Source organism: Zootoca vivipara, chromosome 16 (genome assembly GCF_965207765.1).
Source record: "Zootoca vivipara chromosome 16, rZooViv2.hap1.1, whole genome shotgun sequence".
In the NCBI taxonomy this organism is placed as follows: Eukaryota; Metazoa; Chordata; class Lepidosauria; order Squamata; family Lacertidae; genus Zootoca; species Zootoca vivipara.
Window position 1 is genome coordinate 24,125,644 of NC_142599.1, and position 26,645 is coordinate 24,152,288.

General features: G+C 48.4%; 1 protein-coding gene across 1 annotated transcript; it reads left to right on the top strand.

Moving 5' to 3' along the window:
- The first annotated feature begins 9,179 nt into the window (after window positions 1-9,179).
- On the top strand, window positions 9,180-9,584 carry NHLH1 (nescient helix-loop-helix 1). Its single transcript, XM_035099184.3, has one exon. It carries the CDS (start codon window positions 9,180-9,182, stop codon window positions 9,582-9,584), a length of 405 nt encoding a protein of 134 aa, XP_034955075.1.
- Window positions 9,585-26,645: the final 17,061 nt, after the last annotated feature.

Consider the following 26,645-nt stretch of genomic DNA (forward strand, 5'->3'; position numbering starts at 1 on the left):
ATAAATGCAACTTTGCAGGGGGTTATAAGGACAAGCACAAGAGAATGCCTAAAAAAAATTTTTTTGAACACAAAAAAGTATTATATAAACTGGAAGAATCAAATACTTTAAAGCAGCTCGCCCTATAAGTGTGTGCTTGCTTCATGTTGCAAGACAGGTGCTAGGAGTTGGCAGTGGCACTACCAGACGGTGGCTGAGGCCCATCAGAGACCAAAGTAGATCCAGGAACCCTCCTGTCCTTGCCGCAGCTTTTTAGTTTAGAAAAAAAGGTGAATATGGGAGCATATGTTAATGATTATTTTGCATGGTGTGGAGAAAGTGGACAGAGAACAGTTTTTTCTCATAACATTAGGACGTGAGGACATCTAAAGAAGCTGAATGTTGGAAGATTCAGGGCAGGCAAAATAAAGTACTTCTCCACACAGCTTTCTGTTAAAACACTGCGGTTCGCTCCAAAACGGTGTAGAGCAAGGGCCACCAACTTGGAAGGCTTAAAAAGAGGATCATGCTAATTCACGGGAAGAGAAGGTTATCCGTGGCTACAAGCCACAATGGATATGTTCTCAAACCACTGCCAGGGGCAGCGCGCCTTGGAATAGCAGTTGTTTGGGAAGCACAAGAGGAGTGCTGCTACACTCAGTTTCTGCTCCCCGGTTGGCCACTGTGACAGGAGGATGCTGGGCTGGCCGGCCTGATCCTGCAGCCAGCCTCTTCTGCATAGCTGCCAAGTTTTCCCTTTTCTCGCGAGGAAGCCTATTCAGCATAATGGAAAATCCCTGAAAAAAAGGGATAACTTGGCAGCTATGCTCTTCTGACAAGTCCTGACACTGCCTGCTGCGCCTTCTGCTCAAACTGCATGTAAGCAGCCAGAGGAGTTTGGAAAAGGAGCTATCACCTCCTCATGACTCATCCTCTGGAGGTGCTGACTGGGCCCAGGGGCTAGCAAGTGGGGGGGGGCGTGGAGCAGGGGGGACTCAGGGAGAGGCCCCCACTCCAAACATCTTGACCACTGGCTGCTGGCCCTTGCAGATCCACCTTTGCCCATTCCACACACAGCCTAAGTGGAAAGTCCACTGCACCAACTGTCAGAATTCAGGGTGATGCCAAGGCTGGCTTCGGGGTGGGGTGGGGAGAGAGATTTGTCTCTTTTTAAATCAGCTTTAATGAGTCCCCTCCTAATGTGAAGGCGGCGCGTGCCGGCTTCTGTCTCCCTTTTTCATTCTGCCTCTCCCTTTCCCTCTCTCTCTATTTCTTCTTTATGAAATATGCATGCTGAACAGATGTCTCCAACTCCCTGAGGGCCCACACCCCATTCCCCCTCCCCCCTCCCCCTGCCTCCCTCCCCTCTCCTCCAGCCCCCCCCCCCGTCCCAGGGGCTTGCCCTTCTTTTCCCAGCCAATGGCATCCTTGCTCCTGGCTTTTAATATTTATGAGGGGGGGGCACTGGAGTGGCCAATGGGAAGCCCGATGATGGACACAGCATGCAGCCAGGCTGGGTATATATAGTGGTTGGGGCAGGCATCCCCAGGTGCGCCCATGGTGTCAGTGCAGAGCACCTGGGCGTGTGGCGGATCAGGGGGCCCCCATGTGGCAGCCGCACTCCTGCCAGAAGAAGGCAGGTGCTGGGAGCACAAGGATGCAAACTTTCTTGCCTGCAGATGATGGGATGCATGAGTGGATCAAGGGATGAATGGAGTGGCCCGCTCTACCTGGATTCCCACTCGGATATTGCCTCTGAAGCGGAAAAAGCGCTCCAGGAAGAAGTGGTTTGGGAAGGAAAGGGTCTCCTTTGCTCAGGGGTAAGACTTCTCATGTGCCTTGGGGTGGGTGTGGGGGGGGGTTACTGTGTGGGTTTTTTAAAAAAATTAAAAAAGAAGGCCTGTTTGGAAGTTGGTTTTGCACATTTGTGGTACCCAGCTGAATGATGTTGCCACAATCAGTAGGCAGAGAAGTGTAGATGGGAAGGAAGGAAGGAAGGAAGGAAGGAAGGAAGGAAGGAAGGAAGGAAGGAAGGAAGGAAGGAAAGAGAGAGAAAGAAAGAAAGAAAGAAAGAAAGAAAGAAAGAAAGAAAGAAAGAAAGAAAGAAAGAACACCTGGGGAAAACTGAAGGAAATGGGGAAGAAAGGGAACCTTCTAAAGAGGAAAGGGGTTTTTTGTTTTAAACTGAAACTACAATCACAAATACTGTATCTATCTATCTTATCTATCTATCTGTTTGACATCAGAAAATAATAGTGTGTGAAAAATAGTCTCCATTTAACAAAACAGGTGAAGAGATCCCATGGCTTATATGAACTACATCTGTTTGCTGAACCATTTCTATCATTTCAAGAGCCTTGGTCAGCCATTCGTTTATAGAGCATGGTTCTTCTGCCTGTTACTTCCAATGTCTAGGACAGACAGATGGATGGATGGAAGCAAAGCACTTTTATTATTTAATAATAACAACAATTAATAAATTTATTATTTATACCCCGCCCATCTGGCTGGGTTTCCCCAGCCTCTCTGGGCAGCTCCCAACCGAATATTAAAACACAATACAGCATTAAACATTAAAAACTTCCCTAAACTTCCCTATTACTGTCTTGATTCGTGAACATTTCCCTCTCCGCATTTCGTGCTGTGAAGGAAATGAATTACATCCTGTTTTGTTTCTTTCTGGAACAGGGTTGCCAACTGACCAGCCTGGCCTGGTCTTGTACCTTTTAGAGCAACATGTTCTGTAGACATCATTCATGTTCAGCTGTTCACAACACAGGAGATAAACCTTGTTACCTGCTCGTGTCAGCAGATCAGGCAAAGGAGCGGAGGCTGGTGTTTTTCTTTAAAAAAAAAAAAGTTGGCAAACCTGCCAGAACGGCAAGGAAAGTTTGTGTCTAAGAGTGCGCTGTCTTCATTTCCATGATATCCGTAAAGAATTCCAAGCCAAAGTTTTTTTAGAGGCAGATTCAGAGAGGAGCCACTGGATCTGGGTGGAGCACAAATAGTAGTAGTAGTAGTAGTAGTAGTAGTAGTAGTAATAATAATAATGCCTTCCGTCTGACTGGGTTGCAGGGTGATGCTCCAGGGACAGAGGGGGTAGGTGTGGGAGAGGGATGGGTCTGCTGGTCACCTGCCTTCATCCCATGGATAAAGCAGAAAGATGGAGATTGCCTCCCCAGCCTGCCCACTTAATTCTAACTCCTGAAAGGCAGCCCAGATAGAGACGTCTTGCAATATTTCGCAATGATGCACAGGCACAGACTTTGACTAGCCTTCGACTGGAGGACGGGGCTTTAGCATCAAATGAAAAAGCACTCCGTGAGAATGAGCCTCTTCGCTCCCTTGCAGCCTGAGCCCACGGCATTTGCCAGTATTAATATGGGCAGAGAAGGACCTTTCCTATCTCTTCCTTCCGAGATCCTTTTAAAACTGGACATGTGGGGGATTAAATCCAGCCTCTGCATGTGCTCTGAATGATGGGCTTTCTCAAGGAAGTTTGGAAGAACCCAGTTTGGCACAAGGCAGCCCCTAAGATACGCTCTTCTTCCCGAGGGTGTCCCCGCAAATTCTGCTCCTGCGCCTTTCATTTTTGAAGGGTTGCAGCTCAGTGGCAGAGCATCAAATTTGTACATAAGTTCACTTCTTGGCATCTCCAGGCAGGGCTGGGGGGAAACCCTATCTAAAACCCTGCAGAGTTGCTGCTAGTCAGTGCAGGCACTACTGAGCTGGAGGGAGTAATGGGCTAAGCTTAGCAGAAGGCAGTTTCCTGTGGTCCTCTGAGGTGGGAAATGCCTGGTCCCCAGTATGTTTGAGCCTTGCCCTCCAGATGTGTGTGGATCTGGCGCTGGTATTATCCCACCTGACTCCAATTCTGTGAGAAGTTTGGCAAAGTTTTAAGTGTTGAATTCATGTGGTTTTGGCATAACATATTATGACTGTACAATTTAGATGGAGTTTCTTTAAATGAAGTGTCCCTTGCTAATGTTGGTTTTATTTTCATTTCTTTTAATGCTAAACGTACGATCACACACCTTAGCAATCCTGAGAATTAATAACTAGATTCATTTAAACCAGCTTGGAGAATTTAGCTCCGTCTTGAATCTTCCATATGCAAACCAAACGCTCTTCCCCCAAAAGCTACCATGAGAACAGAACGCAGCGAGAGTCGGGGCAAATCTCACAATATTTGGCTTTGATTGCACTTAGCCCCAAAACCTTGCTTATACTTCCAGGTGCCACTCAGAGAGGCAGGCAGTAATTAAAAATGCATTTGGTGCCTCTGAGCATATGCAGAGTGCCTTTCCTCATTCTGCACACCCAGAAGGTGGGTCCTTCAGTGCCATTTGCAGGGCAGTAACTGTGCCCCAGGGTGCTGTGTATCAGAAACTAAGCACGAGACTGTTCCTTTAGCTGCGTTTGCTCCCCAAATACTGTGGCATTTTTATCCACGTTCCCTCCAGCTTTCTCTTGTTTGACAACTTCACAGGGGCTTAATTTCACCCTGGCTCAGCCTTGAAAGCTCAGTCCAGGAGCTTTTCATGCCACGAAGGAGACATCTCTGAACTTGTGCAGTGTGGTTCTGTAACCAAACCAGTGACACACAGATCTGGGATCAGGGAGGCAACATCTGCCTCACAACATTCACTGATGAAATGAGGGTTTGGCTTGCAACATCCCAGTGCCCGCCTTTCCATCATCTCACACTGAAGGTTTCTCCCTTGCACATTCAATGCTCTGTCCACTGATTTTGCAACAAACTATTGGTTTTTAAAGCCAGCGATGTGTCTTGTCAGAAGCTAAAAATGAGCCTCACTCCAGCATGTGAAATAGCAGCACCTTGTTCACTTTGTGGCACCATGATGTCCACAATGGGTGTGCAACAGAGGGAAGGCATATCTCTCTCCCTTCTAGGGGTGAGCCCTGAAAACAAGTTGTATGCTAACAAGCTATTAGGAGCTCAGCCACCCCCAGAGGAACTCAAGAACCCGTTTTCCTTTCCTTATTCAAAACATGTTTTCATACACTGGTTCAGAACTCTGCTGTAGCTTCTGATAACTGGATGAAGTTTGGATAACCCAAAGTCACTAGCCAAACAATGGTGTATTGATACCCAGGGGGGTTAGGCCAGGGAGTGGAACAAGAATGTTTTGTGCCACTGCCACATGATGCTGTGTTAAAAAGTGCCCCTTTCTTTGTCGACTCTCAAAAATCAAGAGCCCTGCCGTGGTGGATCAGTGCAGGATCGATCCAGCATCTTGTTTTCAGCTGGTCAGTCAAAATGCTTCTTCTTGGGAACCCCACAAGCAGGACATGCCCACCTTCCCATGCTATTTGCCCCCAGCACCGGACATCAAGAGGCCTCCGAACTGTAGGCTCTGCCTCCGTATCATTATGATTGATAGGTTTATTTTGTAAAAAGAAAAGAAAAGAAAAGCATTGAAGACTATGACTATTACCCCATCCAGTAGCAGCGAATGCATCCTGGGTTAATTGTGCATAGTATGGGGAAGTAATGTTTCAAAGCAAGTTGAGCAGTTTATTTTCCTCGATCCAAAAGATGTGGGTACTCCCTGGATGTAATGCAGGCATCCCCAAACTGCAGCCCTCCAGATGTTTTGGCCTACAACACCCATGATCCCTAGCTAACAGGACCAGGGGTCGGGGAAGGTGGGAATTGTAGTCCAAAACATCTGGAGGGCCGAAGTTTGGGGGTGCCTGATGTAATGGATTCATTACCGCTTAGGGTCTTGCTTCTCCTCTTGACCATGCAAAGTGTCATTTGAGCACAGACAGAGTGCTGCATAAGAGCATAAACGAAGAGGCCTGGATCAAGCCAGAGCCCATTTTCTCCTCAAAGTAACCAACCAGATGCCTCAGCGGAAAACCTGCAAAGAGGACCTTAAATGCAAGAGCGTTCTTCTCACCTGGAGTCCCCAGCAACTGGGATTCAGAAACATTACTGCCTCTGAAGTATCTGAAGAAGTGTGCATGCGCACGAAAGCTCATACCAATGACAAACTTAGTTGGTCTCTAAGGTGCTGCTGGAAGGGGGGGGGAAATTATTTTGTTTCGACTCTGCCAGACCAACACGGCTACCTACCTGTAACTATTACTGCCTCAGACAGTGAAGGAAGAGCATAGCCATCATGGCCTGTAGCCACTGAGGGCCTTAACATCCACGAGGGTTCCTTTCCCTCCTTCCTAAGGAGGCTCCCAGGGTGAGGCTTCAGGCAGACTTGAGGCCTGCCAGTTGCTCCCATTTAAAAATAAAATAAAAGATGGTAAGCACTGAGGACTAGCAGGCTGACGAGCCCTCCTTCCTTCCCGGCCATTGGGATAAGCTGGCTTTCGCACGCCCCAGGCACCAGATTTCTGCAACAGAAGGGCTCTTTTCCAGGGATAGGCGGGCTCTTCTCCTCCCTCCCGACCCTGCAGGCCTGTCTTCCCTCCTCTCCCATCCGCCACCTGTCACCTCTCAGGAGGGAACAGAGCAGGCAAGGGGCTTCCAAAGTCTGGCCCCCTCCCCCTCCCTCCCTCCGAGGTCTTGGGATGGAGAGCACGTTGGCCTTCCTTCCCCCACAGGCAGCATGTAAGAGCATCTGCCAGAGAATTCCCTCTTTTCAGACTGAGGCCGTCTGTCACTCGCAGATATTCCCCCAACCTACCACATTCAGTCGCTCTCCCCGTTTTTTCCATTCCCTCCCCCCACTTTCTCTTTCGCATTGCACTTTCTTTAATCCTCCCACCTGTTTCCTTTCATTCGCAACCTTTTCCCGCACTCCTTGTTTCATGTTCACTTCTTCGATTGGTTTTACACAGAACTTATTTCGTTTTCTTTTAAAAACCACAAACCTGGATCTCTTCCCCCCCCCCCCAATGTTCCCTCACCTTGCTCGCTTTAGCCTCCTTCTAGAAGCATCTCCAGCTAATACTTTACAGGTGACAGGCTGCCACAAACTCTTTATGGTCACACTATGAAATACTTGACAAACTCGGCTAGAGTGATTAGCTGAAATGAATGTATTTATTACATACCCCCACCTTTCCTCTGAGGAACTCAAGGTGGTTTACATACATATTTCTCCTCCTCCCAAATTTATCCCAACAGCAACCCTGTGAGGTAAGTTAAACTAAGAAGAAGTGACTAGCCCAAATGTGCCCAGGGAACTTCATTGCTGAGTGGGAATATTATTATTATTATTATTATTAGGCAAAAGCTGCTCAACAGTGGAACAGGCTCCCACAAGAGATGGTGAACTCTCCTTCCTGGTATGCCCCACAGAGGACCTTAAGGTCCACAAACAACAATATTATGGAGATCCTGAGCCATAAAGTGGCTAGATTGGCCTCAACTAGGGCCAGGGCCTTTTCAGTATTGGCCCCAAGTTGGTGGAATGCTCTTTCACAGGAGACCAGGGCCCTGAGGGATTTGTCATCTTTCCGCAGGGCCTGCAAGAAACTAGGGCCAGGGTCTGCCTGGCCTTTGGGTTGGATTCAGTCTGACCCCTGTGTTTTCCTCCCTCATGGTTTGGATTCATGGACTACTTAAAATGAGGCTGCATTTTAAATTTTAATATTGTATTTTAATCTGCATTTTAATTAATTGTTTTCTTTTCTTTTTTATGTCTCGTAATTTTATTGGTGTTAGCCGCGCTGAGCCTGGTTTTGACTGGGGAGGGCGGGGTATAAATAAAATAATAATAATAATAATAATAATAATAATAATAATAAATATTATTCCTTGGATTTGGACCCTGGTCTACCGGACAACATTCTAACCACTACACCACACTAGGCTTGCTTGACTCCTTTTGCAGCCTCTTTTGCTACAGAATCCCATCTGAACAGCAATAAAAACCACAGGCCGTCTAGGCTACTCTCCTCCAGTCCCTGCAACTGTATTGGCCTCCATCTGTGTCAGGACACAATGAAGCGGAGTGCGCTTTTGTGGGTGATGTCAAACAGTTGGGAAGTTGCAGCGCCTGCTGTGGCTGCAGAGACCGATATGGGAGAGACATGTCTTGTTGCAACTGGAGAGGATGAAGGCATCGTTGCGCTGCTACAGGTGCAGCATGTCCTTTCTTTTCTCTGCGTTCCTCCCAGCGGTCATTCCTCCTCTGGTCAGTGCTGTGGGTGCACAACTTGACTGTCTCTAGGCACTTGTACCCCTAACTTCACATTATCTACTTTTTTCCAGTGGGAATTTGCAGGAGAGATCTGAAGGATTAGTTGCTGCTCCTGTTATTAGCAGTTGCTATTTCGTGATTTGTTTGGAGCTATGAATTTGACGAAACTCCAGGAGGCAGTGGAAGACAGGAGTGCCTGGCGTGGGGTCCATGGGGTCACGAAGAGTCGGACATAACTAATCGACTAAACAACAACTGCACAGTTATTTTATGGCTTGTGCTTTTAAAAAAATATTTTTAATTGATTTTTTTTAAGTACAACAAAATCAATTGCAAATCCATATCAAGAGATTACTCTGAATCTCAAGACCTCTCCCCATTCCTTCCATGGGTCCTAATATCAACATTTACAACTGCATATCAACCCGTTATCCACATTTTTTTTAATCCATCTGAGTTAGCCATAGTTTCTGTTACCTTACAAACAATATTAAAATCCTGCTAATGTGTTTGTCTGCTTACAATGGCCTGCTAAGTAAGTTATAAAATTTCCCCATTCTTTTTTTTAAAGTTCTTGTCTTCACGGCTTGCGCTATTTTATGGGTTCTTTGCATCTTCATCTGACTTCCTCGCAACCCTCCCTGTGGCCGGCGCAAACGCGGAGGTGCCCTGAACGCTTCTATTACCAAAAAAACACACCACTTTTAGATATATTCATTTGCTCCATTTTCCTCCTTTCAACAGGTTAAGGACTCTTCTTTCTCGCTCGTTCTCCCTCCCTCGGCGGTTAAGAAATCCCTTATCGTCGGATGACTGGCTCTCTCCGCAACTCAGCCCTGGCACAGATCCAGAAGCAAGACCAGCAACCTTTATTTCTCTCATGGCCTAAGCGGGGGCCATCGCCCTGGAGTGCCCACCACCCAACTGTGCCCCATTTTGAGGTGGCCTCCTAAGCCGGGACCCTAAGCCCCACTCGTCCACCCCTTTGCCCCCCCTGACCCGCTCTAATTCGCCCTCCTTTCTCCCCCTCCCTTGCCCCGCTCCCCTACCTCGGCCTCCTTGCCTTGGGCCATGATGCTCAATTCGGACCAGACCGAGCTGGACCTCCAGCCAACACACTCCGAGACGGAGTCGGTCTTCAGCGACTGCGGAGGCCGAGGCCTCGCAGGGGAAGAAGCCGGCGGCGGGCTGGGCTTATGCAGCCAGTCCCGGGTAGCTGAGCCTGGCGACCCTCTGAAGAAAGACCTGCAGCACCTGAGCCGCGAGGAGCGGCGGCGACGGCGGCGCGCCACGGCCAAGTACCGGACGGCGCATGCCACACGAGAGCGCATCCGCGTGGAGGCCTTCAACATGGCCTTCGCCGAGCTCCGCAAGCTGCTGCCCACGCTGCCCCCGGACAAGAAGCTCTCCAAGATCGAGATCCTGCGGCTCGCCATCTGCTACATCTCCTACCTGAACCACGTGCTGGACGTCTGAGAAGGGACGGGACTGGCCTGGCCTGGCCAGAGGAGCCCACACTCCTCCTCTTCCTCTCCAACCTGCCTCTGCTTTCCTGCTTCACCTCCTCAGGGGAAAATATATGTATAGCTCGATCTTGATCTACTGTAGATATAGGTAGGGGGGCAGCTGGTGGAGCCAGCCAGGTGGACCTGCTCCTCCAATTCTCTGCCTGGTGGAAACGCCTACAGATGCTAAAATTCTCCATCCTTAAATTATCCAGGAATCCCACACTGGGGTGGCCGACATGGTGGTTAAACTGCCCTCCAGCTGCAGGCAAGGAAATGTGGGGTGCCTCAGTACTTCGTGCCTGGAACACCTCCTTGCCCAGGTCAAAACCACCCTTGAGGTATTGTTTGTTTACACACTCACTCTCTCACTCTCTACTCAGCTCTTTACACACAAGTGAGCCCACTAGAAAAATATTATTATCATCATCATCATGATTTACATTTCCATCACCCTAAGGTCCCAGGAAAGGGCACAACATTAAAAACACATTTTAAAACAATCATAGTCACAGGAAAATATATAAAAAACCATAGCAGCGTTATTAGGCCAATCAAGCAAAACGTTACAAAACAGCATGCAAATTTTGGAGTTCCCCAGGACTCTTTTTTTTCAGGTTAGATGTCAACAGGGCAAAGGGGGCACAGGGAGAGAGCAAACATTTGCTGGTGATGAAGAGCTCTGGAGAACTCGAAAGCTTGCACACCTTTTTGCAACATTTTGGTATTGGGTTGCGTTCAATTTAGTTACACCCAGAGTAGACCCATAAAAATGAATGGGCAGGTCTGAGTAGGACTAACTTTGGATTCAACTCCAACACCCTAGTATGGATTTGGATTTCAAAACATCTGGAGGTTAAGGAAAGTTGGTTTGTGGTCATCCTGCCAGAGAGCAAGAAGACCAGTTTGAGACTCCAGGGGCAGCCTCTGGAGACGGAGGTTAATTGGGAAGCAACTGTCTTGGTGCTGGATGGATGACCTAGGAGGACCCATTCCTGATATCCAGAGTAGGGACTCGTTTATACACTTTTCACGGTCTACTCGCTCCTTTTCCTACTTTTACTCTCTTTAGGGCAGCCAGATGCTACAGAGGGTCAGGCTCCTATATTATTCATAATTTTATAACAGGGTTTTGTTTGTTTGTTCATCAGAGCTGCAGCTTGTCAAGTACATCTGAGAAGAGCTGAGCTGCCTATGCACCTACGAACAGCAAAGATCCCTGTTCTCCTTTGTATCAGGTCACTGTCTGCCCCTCTTTTGTTTTCCAAAACACAAGACACAACATAGTGGTGCCGCTGGCGTAAGTCTGGCCCTTCAAGCTCAGAATACTGTCTTAACTAGCCTTCTCAAAACTGGTGCCCTTCCAGATGTTTTGGACTCCTGTCTCCCATCAGCCCCAGCTGGCATGGCCAACGCCCAGGAATGATGGGAGCTGGAGTCTTGAGGGCACTACTAGTAGGTTGGGGAAGGCTGGTTCCAAATGCTCCAACAGCAGCTTTCCAGGGTTTCAGATGAGGGTCTTTCATACCCTCCAACATTTCTCTGATGAAACTAGGGACGTCCCATTCCATAATGATAATTTTACTATTTCATAGAATCATAGAATCATAGAGTTGGAAGAGAGCACAAGGGCCAGCCAGTCCAACCCCCTGCCAAGCAGGAAACACCATCAAAGCATTCCTGACATATGGCTGTCAAGCCTCTGCTTAAAGACCTCCAAAGAAGAAGACTCCACCACACTCCTTGGCAGCAAATTCCACTGCCGAACAGCTCTTACTGTCAGGAAGTTCTTCCTAATGTTTAGGTGGAATTTTCTTTCTTGTAGTTTGAATCCGTTGCTCCGTGTCCGCTTCTCTGGAGCAGCAGAAAACAACCTTTCTCCCTCCTCTATATGACATCCTTTTATATATTTGAACATGGCTATCATATCACCCCTTAACCTATTTATACCCCACACATCTTACTGGGTTGCCCCAGCCACTCTGGGCAGCTTCCAACATATATAAAAACATAATAAAACGTTAAACTTTTTTTTTAAAAAAACTTCCCAATACATGATTGCCTTCAGGTGGCTCGGGGGGGGGGGGGGGTCGGAAAACTCCATACCCTCCAACATTTCTCCAATGAAAATAGGGACATCCCAAGGAAAAACAGGACGTTCTGGGGTCAAATCAGAAACCAGGACGGCTTCTCTAAATCAGTGAAGTACCTGGGAAAATAGGGACACTTGGAGGGTCTGGTCCTTTCCTTCCCTGTCTGGAGATGCTGGGGATTGATGCTGAGAATGTGATTGACCCCTGAGCCGCTGCCCTTCCTCTTCGGGTGCTGCATGACAAACTTGTGTATCTCAAACCACCAGCAGAAGACCAATGATCCAGACCAACATTCTGTTTCTAAGAGGGGCCTGCAAATGGACTCTTCCCCCCCCCACACACACACACCAGGAAGCTTAGATGTTGGGCACAGAGGTGATGGATTTCCCCTATTGCTGCTCCCCCTGCGTCTGGTGTGCCCCCGGCCCAGTCTACTGCCTCTAGACAGGGGATGTTCTGTTGAGCTGTTGTAGCCCACCCTAGTCGCTTTGCACAATACTCAGAAAAGCTCGGGAGCTTCTGGCTTTTCTCAGAACATGTGATTTGGCTCCTGGTTCGGAAGGAGACACGGACAAATGCCAGGATTGGAGAGGATGGAAGCCCCTTCTCGTGTCTTGAACAACGTCTGCGTGCCACAACCAGCATTCCTTTATTGTTTATTTATTTGGTGTATTTATTTTTTAAGATGTTATTTATTTGCAGTGTTTATGCACTTTTTTTGGAAGGGAAAGAACTTGGGAGGAGGAGGGGGGGCTGGGGAAACCTTGTTTACGGTGTGTCTTTATATAAGTGTGTGTGTATTTATATGTGTGTCTGTTATTTGGTTTAGAACAGACAAGAGATTATTATTATTATTATTATTATTATTATTATTATTATTATTGATTTTGTAAGCAGAAGGGAAGATATTAAATTCTTCCATTCAGATGAGAATGATCTGGTGGAGAAAGGAGGGAGGAATTAATGATGTGTCCATTTCTTTCTTTAAATAAATTAAAATAAAAATCCCCGCCTCATGTGGCCTTGGGTGGCAGCTGGGTAATTTCACGAGCGGTAATTGATGGTCACGGACTCCGCCTGTTAGGATCAGCCTAATCAAATCTTACGCTCCAAAGCATGAAATGATCACAGTGGGGTGGAAGGCTGGAGGATTACTGCTGGAGGGGCCTCCCTCTTCATAAGCCCCCCCACCCCCCCCGAGTCAGTGGGAAGGCTGAATGTTTGGTTCACTGCCCCAGTGCATCATAGGCATTGGCTGGGCCAGTCCTACCATTTCACACAGGTGACAGGCGTGGGTGGGGGGCATAAAAAGGGCATTATTTTGAACTGCATCAGCCAGATTCTTTACTAAAGCCGCAAAATGTTTGGCCATCTCAGGGAGGGGTGTTCAAATTATCCCCCACCCCCACAGTGGTGCACAGAAGAGTCAAAGGTTGGGTCTCAGCCTCAGGCCTGTCACCAGGATGTGCATCTCAAGCAGCAAAATTGAAACCACATCCACACTATACAATTAAAGCACTCAGATACCACTTTGAACAGTCGTAGCTTCCCCTAAAGGTTTGTGGGAGCTGTAGTTTGTTAAGGGTGCTGGGAGTTGCTAGAGGATACTGTCAGGAGTGGATGCCAGGAGCAGGTTAGCAATAACTCACATGGCGTCAGTGAAGTTAACTCCTTATTCAAAGAAACAAGACTGCTCAGGAAGCCAAGCCTGGAGAGCACATCAACTTTTACTGGTAGATCTTGCCCCAATGAGGCAGTTGCAATGATTGAAGGTCCCCACCTTCCCACAGCTCCCTAAGTCTCCTCCTTCCCCAGTTCCTTCCCAAGCAATCTGAAGCTCCGTTGTCTTGCTTGTCTTTGCTCCGCCCTCTTCACACCTCTTTGGGTTCTGGAAGACCTGCAGGGAGGGCACCCTCTGGCTTCTTCAGCAGCCTGCCTCCTCTCCAGCCTCCACTTCTGCTTCTGGTTCTAGACTGCTCTCAGCCACAGACTCTTCCTGCTCACCAAACCCTGTTACCTCTTCAGCTCCTGACACCTCCTCTTCCCAGTCTGCTCCCTCTTCTTCCTCTGACCACTCACCGTCATTTCTTCCCTTGGTGGTTCCCTGGCTGGCTTCTCCCACCACTCATCTGTATCCAGCCAGTCCATGACAGACACCTATTCCCATCACATAGCTACAATTCCCAGAGTTCCAGAGATGGACCAGTCAGTTGCCAGTCCAGGCAGGGGCGCCAACTAGCCCCCCACATTGGGGTCTGTGTGTGCATCACGTGATATCACATGACGTTTCCCGCCACTGCAAGCACTTGTGCACCAGGCTGGGCCACGCCGCACGGGTGTCCCCACAGGGGTGGGACACAAGGAGGGCAATCTTTGCCCTCACTCATCCCAGCTCCCGGGTGGGGGCTAAGGCCCAGTGGTGGGAAGGGGATGTCAGCTCCCTCAATATTGGCTGGGCCCCCTGATTCAAAACATTGAGGGAGCTGGAACCCCTTGCACCCCCTATATCTGGTGCCAGTGTTCCAGTCTGAGCCAGATTATCGGGGTCCATCTAGCTCAGTGGACTGGCAGCAGCGCCCCAGAGTTTCAGACAAAGAGTCTTTCCTAGAGAAGCCAGAGAACTGGGATCTTCTGCATGCAAAGCAGGTGCTCGATAATTGGAGTTCCAACTGTTTCCCACGTCAGTTTCCCATGTGTTCAATCATAGGTACAATATGTTCTATTATCTGCACTTGTTTTAGAATACACACACACAATATTCACATTTAAATTGTTGGCATTTCCCCTTAAAATATGCACCTTCAATGCATTCTTTTCTAAAATACCCAATTTTTGTACATATTTCCCCACAATATACATGTTTGTATGCAATTGTTATATTTAGCTGAGGATTGCATTGCAAAATCCAGAGGGGCTCATGACCCCAAGGATATCTGTTCCAATCCATACATTAGGTGGAAATTAGGACTGTTTAAAAATGCAGATCAAATAGCCAGGCTTGCTTTCCTAAAGTGGCTATTCTAAATTCTGGGTGCCTTCCTTAAAAATATGCCCTGCCTGTACATCTAACTGGGAGACTCAGAAAAGAGCCAGAAAAACGAAGTGAGGGTCTCAGGCAAATTCATATAGGAAGAGGCAATTCTTGAGATACTCTGACCTCATTCCTTTCAAGACTGTAACAGGTTAAAACTGCAGCCTTGACTTGATCCTAAACAATTGCCAACTGATGGTGATGGCAATATTGAAATACCGTATTTTTCCGTGTATAAGACTAGGGTTGTTGTTTTTTTACCAAAAAATTAGGTTTAAAGTTGGGGCTCGTCTTATACATGGGTAGTGCTGAGGGGTGTTTTCTTAATTTGGAGTCCCCCAAAATAGGGGATGTCTTATACATGGGGACGTCTTAAACACGGAAAAATACGGCATTATGTTCTGTCCTGCATGCTCCAGTTTAAACCCTGGTGGTTGCATTTTGAATCAACCTGATGTTTCTGAACTGTCTTCAAGGGCACCCCCATTTAAAGTGCACTACGGTAATCAAACCTCAAAGTAAATAAGGTGTCAGCGATTGAGGCCAATCCTTGAAGAAGGGCCACAGGCAAAAAACTGTGGCCTGATTCCTTCCCATGTAGAGCACTGTGTGCTCCACTCCCCAGGTTGTGACAACCTAGAGATGGGATTGTCACAAAACCCTGGAATCAGCCAAAGCAAGAGGGAATTAATTCCCCTTCGAGGGAAATTTACTAAACTTTGGACCTGGGACTGGCAGCTTGGGACTTTTGTAAGAGGGTTCTGAATTGCCTCACCTACCAGAGATGGTTCTCCATCCTTTGCTGGAGAAGGCAGAAGCGCACAACCCCATGCTATGGTACAATATGGTTTCCAAGATAAAGTAAAGGTAAAGGGCAAAGGGACCCCTGACCATTAGGTCCAGTCGTGGACGACTCTGGGGTTGCGGCGCTCATCTCACTTTACTGGCCGAGGGAGCCGGCGCACAGCTTCCGGGTCATGTGGCCAGCATGACAAAGCCGCTTCTGGTGAACCAGAGCAGCGCACGGAAATGCCATTTACCTTTCCACCGGCGCGGTACTTATTTATCTACTTGCACTTTGACATGCTTTCAAACTGCTAGGTTGGCAAGAGCAGGGAACCGAACAGCAAGAGCTCACACCGTCACAGGGATTCGAACCACCGACCTTCTGATCGGCAAGCCCTAGGCTCTGTGGTTTAACCCACAGCGCCACCCGATGTGGTACCACCCCTTTAAATTCCCTGCCACTTTGCTAGGGAGTGAGACTCCGGCAGTCCTACTCAGACCCTGCTTCCTTTAGAGGGAGCAGATGGGTAAGATGGCTCAGTAGAGGTTAAAATTTTGCCAGGTCAGTATTTCTTTCCTAACCTGCAGTTGCAGAGCAGAAGGTCCTAAGCTACACCCCCCAGTAGCAACTCCAATGTCAGGGCTGACCAAAATCCCTCTGCCTATGAGAGGCCCTGGATTGCTGTGGCAAATTGTCCAGAACTGGGGTATGCAAACCAGTAGCACTACACAGTATAAATTAGATCAGAGCCCAGACTCGGAAACCCTCACCCAGAACCATAGACCTGTTTCCTGCTTCATACATGTTCAACATCCATGTAGGTTCTCATCCTGGCCGGACCTTTATTGACACCACCATGTTAGTGGTGTACTCTCCTCCTGGACATTGCTGTTTAACATTTCAATTGTGCGGTAAATCAAAACCTACAATATTCAAGTCATCATTTTGTTGTTGTTTAGTCGTTTAGTTGTGTCCGACTCTTCGTGACCCCATGGACCATAGCACACCAGGCACTCCTGTCTTTCACTGCCTCCCACAGTTTGGTCAAACTCATGTTCGTACCCTTCTTTTGCAGGGTATCTTCTTTGGTGACCACCCGTAGCCGAGTAAGATTGTCTTCCATAAACACGTTTTTAAAAGAAGTGTGCATGCACATGAAAGCTCATACCAAAATAAAAACTTAGTTGGTCTTTAAGGTGCTACTGAAGGAATTTTTTTTACGTTTTTAAAAGTGACTGTGGAGGCCAATTCTGGATCCACACGTCCTTCCACAGTGGGGACATAGGTTTCCGGGCGGGAGTTGATCGTGGTGAGGGTTTGCCAAGCGTGCCTTCCTCTTAGCACGTTTCTCCCTTTTGTCCTGAGCTCGAGCGTCTTCAAAACCCATGCCACCTTTGGTAAATGCTGTTCTCCAATTGGAGTGCTCACAGGTCAGTGTTTCCCAGTTGTTGGTGTTTATACTACATTTTTAAAAAATATTTGCCTTGAGAGAGTCTTTTAACCTCTTTTGTTGACCGCCAGCATTATGCTTACCATTTTTAAGTTTGCAGGTTATAGGGCAGACTTAACTCAAGGCTTGCTTCCTGTTTTCAGTCTCTCTCACACATACACTCTCCCTCTTTGCCTCATGTATTCCCAAGAAAGCAGACACAGAGCCTGGCAGCAAATTCTGTTTTCCTTTTTGCCTCAGAACATGTGGGGTTCCCCAAGGAGAGGATGGGAGGCCGGTTGCAGGTGTTCACAAGTTGCTCCAAATTTCTTCGGATAATCGATTGGATTCGGCTGAATCTCTGCCCGCTGGGGACACATTTTTTTGGGGGGGGGATGGACATGCAAAGGCAGCGGCAGAAGCGTGACAGTTCCATGCCTGCTGAGTCCTAATTCAGAGTAGTCTTTGACTCTTTCTTCTTCCTCAGGGTGATGAAAATGGAGAGGCTTTGTGACTGCTTGGCCCAGGCCCCAAACAATGGAGCAAGGTGCGGAATACTGAAAGGGAACAAATATAGGGGAGCAATTTGATTCAGTTCACATTTATTATTATTATTATTACTTATTAATCATCTTCTAAACAACCGTCTCAAGGCAATTCATGCATAAGGTAGTTTAAAACACTGAAAAACACAAAAACAGCAAATAGATTTAAAACAACACGAAAAACATACAAAGTAGACACTCATGCTATTTATCCTACTAGGAAAGCCTATAGGAACAGAAATGTCTTCAACTGTTTCCCGAAAGTAAAGATGATATTACCGTATTATTATTATTATTATTATTATTATTATTATTATTATTATTATTATTTCAATTTATATACCTCCCTTTATAAAGAAATCTCAGGGCGGTGTACAATATTAGAAAGTGGCCGTCGTTCATCTCTCAATTGCAATACTGTTCCACATGGGCAGCCACACTCAAACCTTCCTCTGACTTACTGCAAAGGGGGATTCTGAGATCTTAGGAACTTGCAGGAGTCAGGCGAAACCTTTCCACAGATCGCAGCAATGCAGTGGGTGTATAAGGGAAAAGGCGGTCTCTCAAGTAACCTGGCCCTGAGCTGCTTAGGGTCTTATATGTTAGGACTAGCACCTTGAACTTGGCCCAGCAGCAAACATTTAAGGGTGGATCTAGTAAATTTGCACTTTCTGAAACATTATGAGAACAGAAACACAGCCATCTTTTGCAATTTGCACTTATCCGAATTTTGCGATATAGGGATAGTTATCCGACCAGTGTTTACACAAATGCATTCTATTAAGGGAAACTGTGCATGAAAATTAATATACGGTATTAGTGAAAATAACATACAAAAATTCGTTATATTGTGGGAAATTGCTTGCAAAACTGTGGACGTTGGTCGAAAATGTGCTGTGCCATTATGAGAAGGGATCTGAAAGAAGTGGGAAAGGTGGACCCACAGAGGCGTTCTAGAAGGCAGTTCTGGGTCTTCCGAAGGTGTAGAAGAGCTTTAGATCAGGCATCCCCAAACTTCGGCCCTCCAGATGTTTTGGACTACAATTCCCATCATCCCTGACCACTGGTGCTCTTAGCTAGGGATCATGGGAGTTGTAGGCCAAAACATCTGGAGGGCCGCACTTTGGGGATGCCTGCTTTAGATGAATGGTGAGGCTGTCTGGACCAATAGATGATAGATAGATAGATAGATAGATAGATAGATAGATAGATAGATAGATAGATAGATAGATAGATAGATAGATGATAGATAGATATTCTGTCCAACTGCCTGCATTTTCTTACTTTCCTTTGGATGTGGTTATGAGGACTGGTATGATCACTATAGCACCTTCACTCTGTGATCTTAGAATTAAGGATCCAGGGTCTCCCTTCCTGGCAGATGGTGGGCACTCATCTGAGCCCCAGCACCTCTTCCTGCAACACAACTAAATATGGTGTTCTACCACTGACTAGTTCCCCCTCCCACCGCACAGTAGCACCATCTTGTTGCACCCCACCATTCCCCCATCAGCCCTGACCCAGCTCCTGCCTCCGTAGGCTAAAAGAGCTTTGAGGACTTCTGATTCACGGCCTTGGAAACAGCTGCTCCCCTGTTTATTATGGTTTCCTGCGCTTTTCCCCAGTGAGACCAGAGGAGAACAGAGCGAGGCTCGAGAGGACATGCCTGGACATGCTTTAATGAAGAGGAAGTGAGGGGGGGGCAGCTTGTGGTTGTGGGTCACACATGGGCAGGCAACTCTTGAGCCAGGAGGGCGAGTTTTGGAGCAGTTGGTGTCATCAACTCGTTTTGTTTTGTTTTTATTTGAAGATGGTACTTCCCACCTTTTTTTGCAGTTTTAGAGTTCATTGAAACATACAAGAAAAGCAACATAAAAAGAAGCAGAGCATCACACACTATGTCACTAAGGGCTCTGCTGCACCATGAGATTTTGCAACTGCATGGGAGCCTTTTTCGACCTGTATGAACACTCACATGATGAATTGCATTGTTTTCTTGGGAAGAATTATTGAACTTATTTGGCCCTTTGTCTCCTTCTGGTGCCCTTCTATATTTTTTTCTCCCTTTTTTATTAGCATTAGTTGCTGGTACCCTTTTAGCAGTTTTGCTTCCTAATGGTTTTGTGTTATATGGTGTGTGTTTTTTGCCCTTTTTTATATGTAATGTTATCAGGGCTGGGTGTGTAGGGATGGATCAGCCCATTCCCAGTCACGCCTGCCCCCAAATTAGCCCATACCGTCGGCCAGTAGGCTCGGAGGCCTTCCTGCAGCCCCAAAGTCAAGTACAACTTAATGTCCCAAGTGCTGTTGCATTTGAACAGCAACGACCATCACCATTAATAATAATTAAATAGTTCAGTCACAGGGCCCTTTTGGAAGGCCTCAAGAGACTCGGCAGAAGGCCTAGATGAGGCTGGCCTTGTTACTACGGCCTCCTCTGCTCCCCTTGCTGCCTCTTGCCGTGTGTATTTTGGGGGGGGGTGGAGGTTGCCGAGGCAGCCTGACGGGAGCCCAGACAAATTAATCACGTTATGAAAGTGTGAACATTCTGTCGTTTTCTCCAGCCCGTCTGCAGCGCCCATTGTTACACGCCTGCCAGCCAATCCCACGACATATGGACCCCATTGTTGCCTCACACGAGGCAACAACCCGCACCGGCCCTTGTAGTCCCCCTTGACAGATTGGGCTTCCTTCTCCTCCTTTAATCTCTCACTCGCTCCTTTGTGTTCAGCTTCAGGTAGACTTAACAGACCAAGTTAGCTTCTGTAGCTTGCAAGGCCTTCTTCACAATGTTTGTTTGTTTTTTTCATCACCAGAGTCCTGTCAGCCCTGCAGTTTTGACACAACTGCAAGTTGTTTTCTGTCTAGAAAGCAGGCCGTATTGCACGTTGCGCCCCCCACATGCACGCACATGTTAGGTTGCTATGACTCCTGGCACACATGCACAGGCAAAATAATAATAATAATCACATGCACATAGACAGGAGACAATAGCCACACAGGATTGAGGCACTTTCTTCAAAGCGCACACACGGAATGGCTAACAAAGTGGCTGTAGCATCAGTTTTCAGCTTCTGTCACAATTAACCTAGTGATCGCCAAAGAAGAAGAAGACGACAACGACGACTAGTCCTTTAGGTGTCTCTGCACACTGGAACCTGTCTTACAGGAAGCAGGTGTTGGATTTTTTAATGCATTAAGAAAACCCCCAAATGAGCCTTCCTTAGTAGTACTTTGGGGAGATTGGATCTTCTGGCTATACCCCCTCTTGGTAGACTGAGCCCCCTAACTGGGACATATCCCTCATTGCAATTCTATTTTGGCCTTCTTACAGGGAGCCAGGTGGGACCCAAGGGAGTCTTGGATGGGACCCAGGTGGCGCTGTGGTTAAACCACTGAGCCTAGGGCTTGCTGATCAGAAGGTCGGCGGTTCGAATCCCTGTGACGGGGTGAGCTCCCGTTGCTTGGTCCCAGCTCCTGCCAACCTAGCAGTTCGAAAGCACGTCAAAATGCAAGTAGATAAATAGGAATCGCTACAGCGGGAAGGTAAACGGCGTTTCCATGTGCTGCTCTGGTTTACCAGAAGCGCTTTGTCATGCTGGCCACATGACCTGGAAGCTGTACGCCGGCTCCCTCGGCCAATAATGCGAAATGAGCGCGCAACCCCAGAGTCGGTCACGACTGGACCTAATGGTCAGGGGTCCCTTTACCTTTACCTTTACAGGGAGCACAGGGTCCTTCCCTCCCTCACCCATTTTATCCTGTGTTGCCAGGGCCGTCTTAGGTGATGATCCCTCCGGCGCGCCTCGCACTCCTCCACCGGGCAGGGCCAGGTGCAGCAGGCAGCCGAAGGGCACAGCACGACAGGCAGGGGCGCTGCCAGTTGTCCTCCGTCTCCACCTGCATGGCTGAAGCAAGACGGCAGCAGCGGCAGCAAAGCTGCCTCTGTCAAGGGAAACCTGGACCTGGGCTACTTTCCGCCCACACTCCTTCAATTCACAGCGAGCACAGACAGTACTGTCCCACAATGCTCCACTGCACCTCATTTGCATAAATGAGGTGCCACGGAGCATTGTGGGGCAGTGCTGTCTGTGCTCACTGTGACTTGAAGGAGTGTGGGCAGAATGTAGCCCAGGTCCAGGTCCAGGTTTCTTTCTACGGAGGCAGCTTTGCTGCCGCTGTTATCGCCTCGCTTCAGCCACCGCTGCCAGGAGCGGAGCAGGCAAGGTGGAGGTGGAGGCGCGGGTGGCTCCATGTGCCTCCTTGATGGGCCCCCTTGATGCGCCCCCTGCTGGGCAGGTGCCCTGGCGCACTGCGCCAGTCAGCCCAATAGGAAGGACGGCCCTGTGTGATGCAGCCCGAGAAAGAATGACTGGCTTAATATCACCCACTGAACTTGGCTTAGTGGGATTCCCCCCCCCCGTTCCGGTTATATCTTCTCACCTTCTTAATAGGGGCACCCTCACAATATGACATTTGGAATTCATAAGTGCTATGGGTTAAACCACAGAGCCTAGGGCTTGCGAATCAGAAGGTCGGCGGTTCGAATCCCCACAATGGGGTGAGCTCCCGTTGCTCGGTCCCAGCTCCTGCCAACCTAGCAGTTCGAAAGCATGTCAAAGCGCAAGTAGATAAATAGGCGGTAAGGTAAACGGCGTTTCTGTGTGCTGCTCTGGTTCGCCAGAAGCGGCTTTGTCATGCTGGCCGCATGACCTGGAAGCTGTACGCCGGCTCCCTCGGCCAATAATGCGAGATGAGCGCGCAACCCAGAGTCGGTCACGACTGGACCTAATGGTCAGGGGTCCCTTTCCCTTATGTCAGCATGAAGTGATGGCCACCAACTTGCATGTCTTTAAAAGAGGACTAGACAAAGTTCATGAAAAATAACTACCTTACCAGTTGCTGAGAATCACAAATGGGCAGAATTGCTGCAGCACACAGGTCCTGCTTGCTGCTTTCCCAGAGGCATCTGTTTAGCCACCGTGTGCTGGACTATATGGGCTTCTGGCCCGATCCAGCAGGGTTTTTCTTATGTTCTTCACTGCTTACCTTTATATTTTCAAAGGAAAGCCACCATTTATTTCTGCCAGTAGCAAAGTCTTGCACCCAGGACCTCCACATGACCTAGTGATGTCTATGTCATTGCACCAACTGGTCTGTTTTCTTTTCTGTCAACTGGCACTGTTCCTCTTTGGATCTTTAAAATAAGCAATTCCACCAACTTCACCAGGAGTTACTCCAAAGAAAGCTTGCAACTGTGTACACACTTACCCCTGAGCAAGCATGCATCTGATCAAACTGCGCGCATTGGTTCGATTAACTCAGCTTAGGTTTTAAATAACATGGCGATGGGCAGTTTCCAAACACCCTCTTGTTTCTGAAGCCAGCACAGGCAAGGCGGCAAGGAGCTGATGAAGGCAGGAAACAGAAAACAGCAAAGCACCTTCCATGGTGGTTAAGGGGTGCTGGTGTTTAGCAGTGATCCTCAGTGTGAGGCCGGGATTTCTGGTGTGAATGTGTAGGGTCTCTCCCAGCCCTACCTGGAGGTGCCAGGAATTGAACCTGGGACTCTCTGCATGCAGAGCACTTAATCATGTCCCTTCCTCTACGGTAATAATAGGTGACAATCATCTCCCACACTCCACTTTAGGGGCTTAGCTTCTTTTCACCACACCCAAGGAATATATATCTTTTACAATCCAGCCTTTTTCTTGCTTGTGTTTTGAGGCCCCGTGTCTCCCCCCCCCCCCCCCCGGTTCCCTAAGGTGTAAATAACTAGACACAACACATTTTATTTGGGATCAAATAAAAGCTCATACCAATGACAAACTTAGTTGGTCTCTAAGGTGCTACTGGAAGGAATATTTATTTGTTTTGTTACAACTTTATTGGTTACAGATGTGAGGTTTGACCATAGGCATGTTCCTCCTGTCCGTCTGCTGGGAGTGTTTCTAAGGGTGAAGCTGGTGGGGGTGGGGGTGACACTGCCCTGTGACCTAAGTCAAATTGGGGTGTCCCCCAAGTGGTTCCCTTAGAGCCAGTGTGGTGTAGTGGTTAAGAGCGGTAGACTTGTAATCTGGGGAACCGGGTTCGTGTCTCCGCTCCTCTACATGCAGCTGCTGGGTGACCTTGGGCTAGTCACACTTCTCTGAAGTCTCTCAGCCCCACTCACCTCACAGAGGAAGGGAAAGGAGAATGTTAGCCGCTTTGAGACTCCTTCGGGTAGTGATAAAGCGGGATATCAAATCCAAACTCTTCTTCTTCTTCTTCCTTAGGAGGAGGAGTATGGCCCTAGCCCCCGCCTGGCCATCGGAGAGGAGCCACTCCTCCTGGATCGCTTTAACAGGATACCCTTACCTGTGGAGGGGCAGGCGGAGGCTACAACCTCCCCTCCAACCAAGACTAGGCTTACCCAATGCCTATCTGCCTTTACAAAGTTGTGACAATTGTCACGAGGTAGGTGAAAACAAAAATGGCAGTGCCAATTAGCCAAGTTGGAAAAATACCTACGCAGCTCTTGAAAATTAGGCGGCCGACATTGTCCAATAGCAAGGTCAAACCATACCTGAACAAAAAACAATCCAAGGGAGGGAGGGTAGGAGAACAGGCCAGAGAAAAGCCGAAAGGCCACGCCGGTCGGGCATTTAAACTTCCCCTGGGTGCAGTGCCAAGGACTGCAATTGCTCGGTTGGTCCCGTGCCCAGGGGAACGCCCACTAACTCCTGCCGCCATTGGCCAATTGAGCAACACTTTAGCAGATACACGATCTGGACTCCAGTAGGCTGGATTTCCAGGGAGGAAAGGAGCCGAACGGATTTAACATCCCGCCTGAGGGAGAGTTCTGGGGAACGTAAAAGCTTGCTTCTTCCTTTGTGGGCTTTGTTGATCATTTTGACAGCCCCGCTTTCTTCCATGAAGGCACACAAAGGTACCTCAAGCAAAGCATTGTGCGCCTTCAGACCAGGCTGTAGCTACACGGTCAAATGGCATCCTCTCCTCCATTCCCAGTCTTTTCTAGAACCATCCCAATGGATTGCATCTCAGAGGGAATCCACTGCAATTTTCCAAGGTCCTTGCCTAACAGCTGCGGCCAGGGGCAGCTGCTCTTCCTTCTCTCTCTCTCTCTCTCTCTCCTCATCACAGCCATGCCAGCCGAATTCACACTGCCCTCTGCCTGTTGCTCACATGACTGCAGCCTCTTGATTGGGAGATGGAAGTGGTCTTTGGTGGGGTCCAACCTTTGCAGGACACACCACATCCATTTAAGCCAGGTTGGGGAGAAATGAGGCTGGACATTGCTCCAGAGAGCATCCTTGGGTTCAGACTCTGAACTGCCCTGGGCATATCCAAACCCAGCCTTCCCAAGAATAAATAAGCTTGTAATGTGAACAGGAACTACAGTGATTTAGAAAATGGAATGAGTTCTGGCTGACACCAGTCAAGAAGAGAAGCTGAGAAAACCTGGCTTGTTTCTGTTTTGTAAACAGTTTGGAGCTACATAGTTCCTTCTAACCCAGTCGCTGTGGACCATTCAAAAGCTTGCAAATACTACAAAGTGCTCCCTTGCATGAATAAACTTAGCAGAGTTATTGTAAACAGGCATGGCCCCAGGGACACACATGACCAAGAATCTGCTCAGAGCTTTGCAGCTCAGAAAGGCCAATCGCCAATTGGTCCTAGTCTAGGGTTACCAGACACCCCCAGTTCCTGGGGACAGTCCCCGGATTTGCAAATCTGTTCCTGGACAAATTCCGTCCCTGTAATATCCCCAGATTTGCACATCTGTCCCTGGGAAATGTGGCACCGGCAGCCTCAGCAGCCCGGAGCCAGCCTGGTAGCGCAGTTGGCTGTAGCTGGCTTCAGGAGCTGTTCGCTGCCGTGGCGCCCGCCATTTTTCCTCACCGGAAGTCCTACCAGGCTGGCTCCGGGCTGTTGACTGCCGCTGCCAAAGGGGAACCAGGGATGTCCAGCGCTACAGATCTCCTTCCCCCTTCCCCCTTTGTTTTGACTGACTGGGAGACGCTCCGGAGTTGCGGGCGGGCGGCCATTGCCCAGTTTTTCAAAAAAACCTCTGCGCATTTATGTTTCACAACGTGCAAAATAAGAGCTTTGCACCTTGCCTGGCAGAGAAAGCGTGCGCCTTGCGCCCCTCCAGGGCAATGCCCGCCCGCCCGCAACTCCTGAGCCTACCCTGATCGGTCAAAATAAAGGGGAAAGGGGGCAGGAGATTGGGGAAGGCTCAGGAATCACAGGTGGGCAGCACATCGTTGCCCAGTTTTTTTAAAAAAAAAACTCTGCGCATTTATGTTTCACAGGGTGCGAAAGAAGGGCTTTGCACCTTTATACAATATGCATGTGTGCTTGGGCCCAGGGTCTTTTGCCTCACCATCCCCACTACTGACTCCCTGTTGCTACTGAGCTTCATTGAAAAAAATCTGGCAACCATATTCTAGTCACTCGCTGCACCCTCTCACCTTGGGTGTGATATACTGCTTTTAAATGGGACCTAAGCCATTTTATATGGGACCCAGGTAGCGCTGTGGGTTAAACCACTGAGCCTGGGGCTTGCCGATCAGAAGGTCGGCAGTTCGAATCCCTGTGACGGGGTGAGCTCCCATTGCTCGGTCCCAGCTCCTGCCAACCTAGCAGTTCGAAAGCACTTCAAAATGCAAGTAGATAAATAGGAACTGCTACAGAGCGAAGGTAAACGGCGTTTCCATGTGCTGCTCTGGTTTGTCATGCTGGCCACATGACCTGGAAGCTATACGCCGGCTCCCTCGGCCAATAATGCGAGATGAGCACGCAACCCCAGAGTCGGTCACGACTGGACCTAATGGTCAGGGGTCCCTTTACCTTTAAGCCATTTTATGGCTCCAATCAAATGTCTCCACAGTACAGAGTTCTAGTGTTGTGAGAGAGTGATATAAGCTTTTCTCTCTCCATGCCAGACATACATTGATAAACTTCGATAATGTCACCTCTTACATGCTTTTTCTCCAAACTAAGAAACCCCAAACGCTGCAAACATTCCTCATGGGGGGGTCATGCCTTCCCCTTGACCAGACCCCTCTTAACTCTCCCCTCCCCTTCCCCCACCAGCCTCCCCTCTCCCTTGTGCCTCTTGGCCCAAGACTCACAACGGTGTGG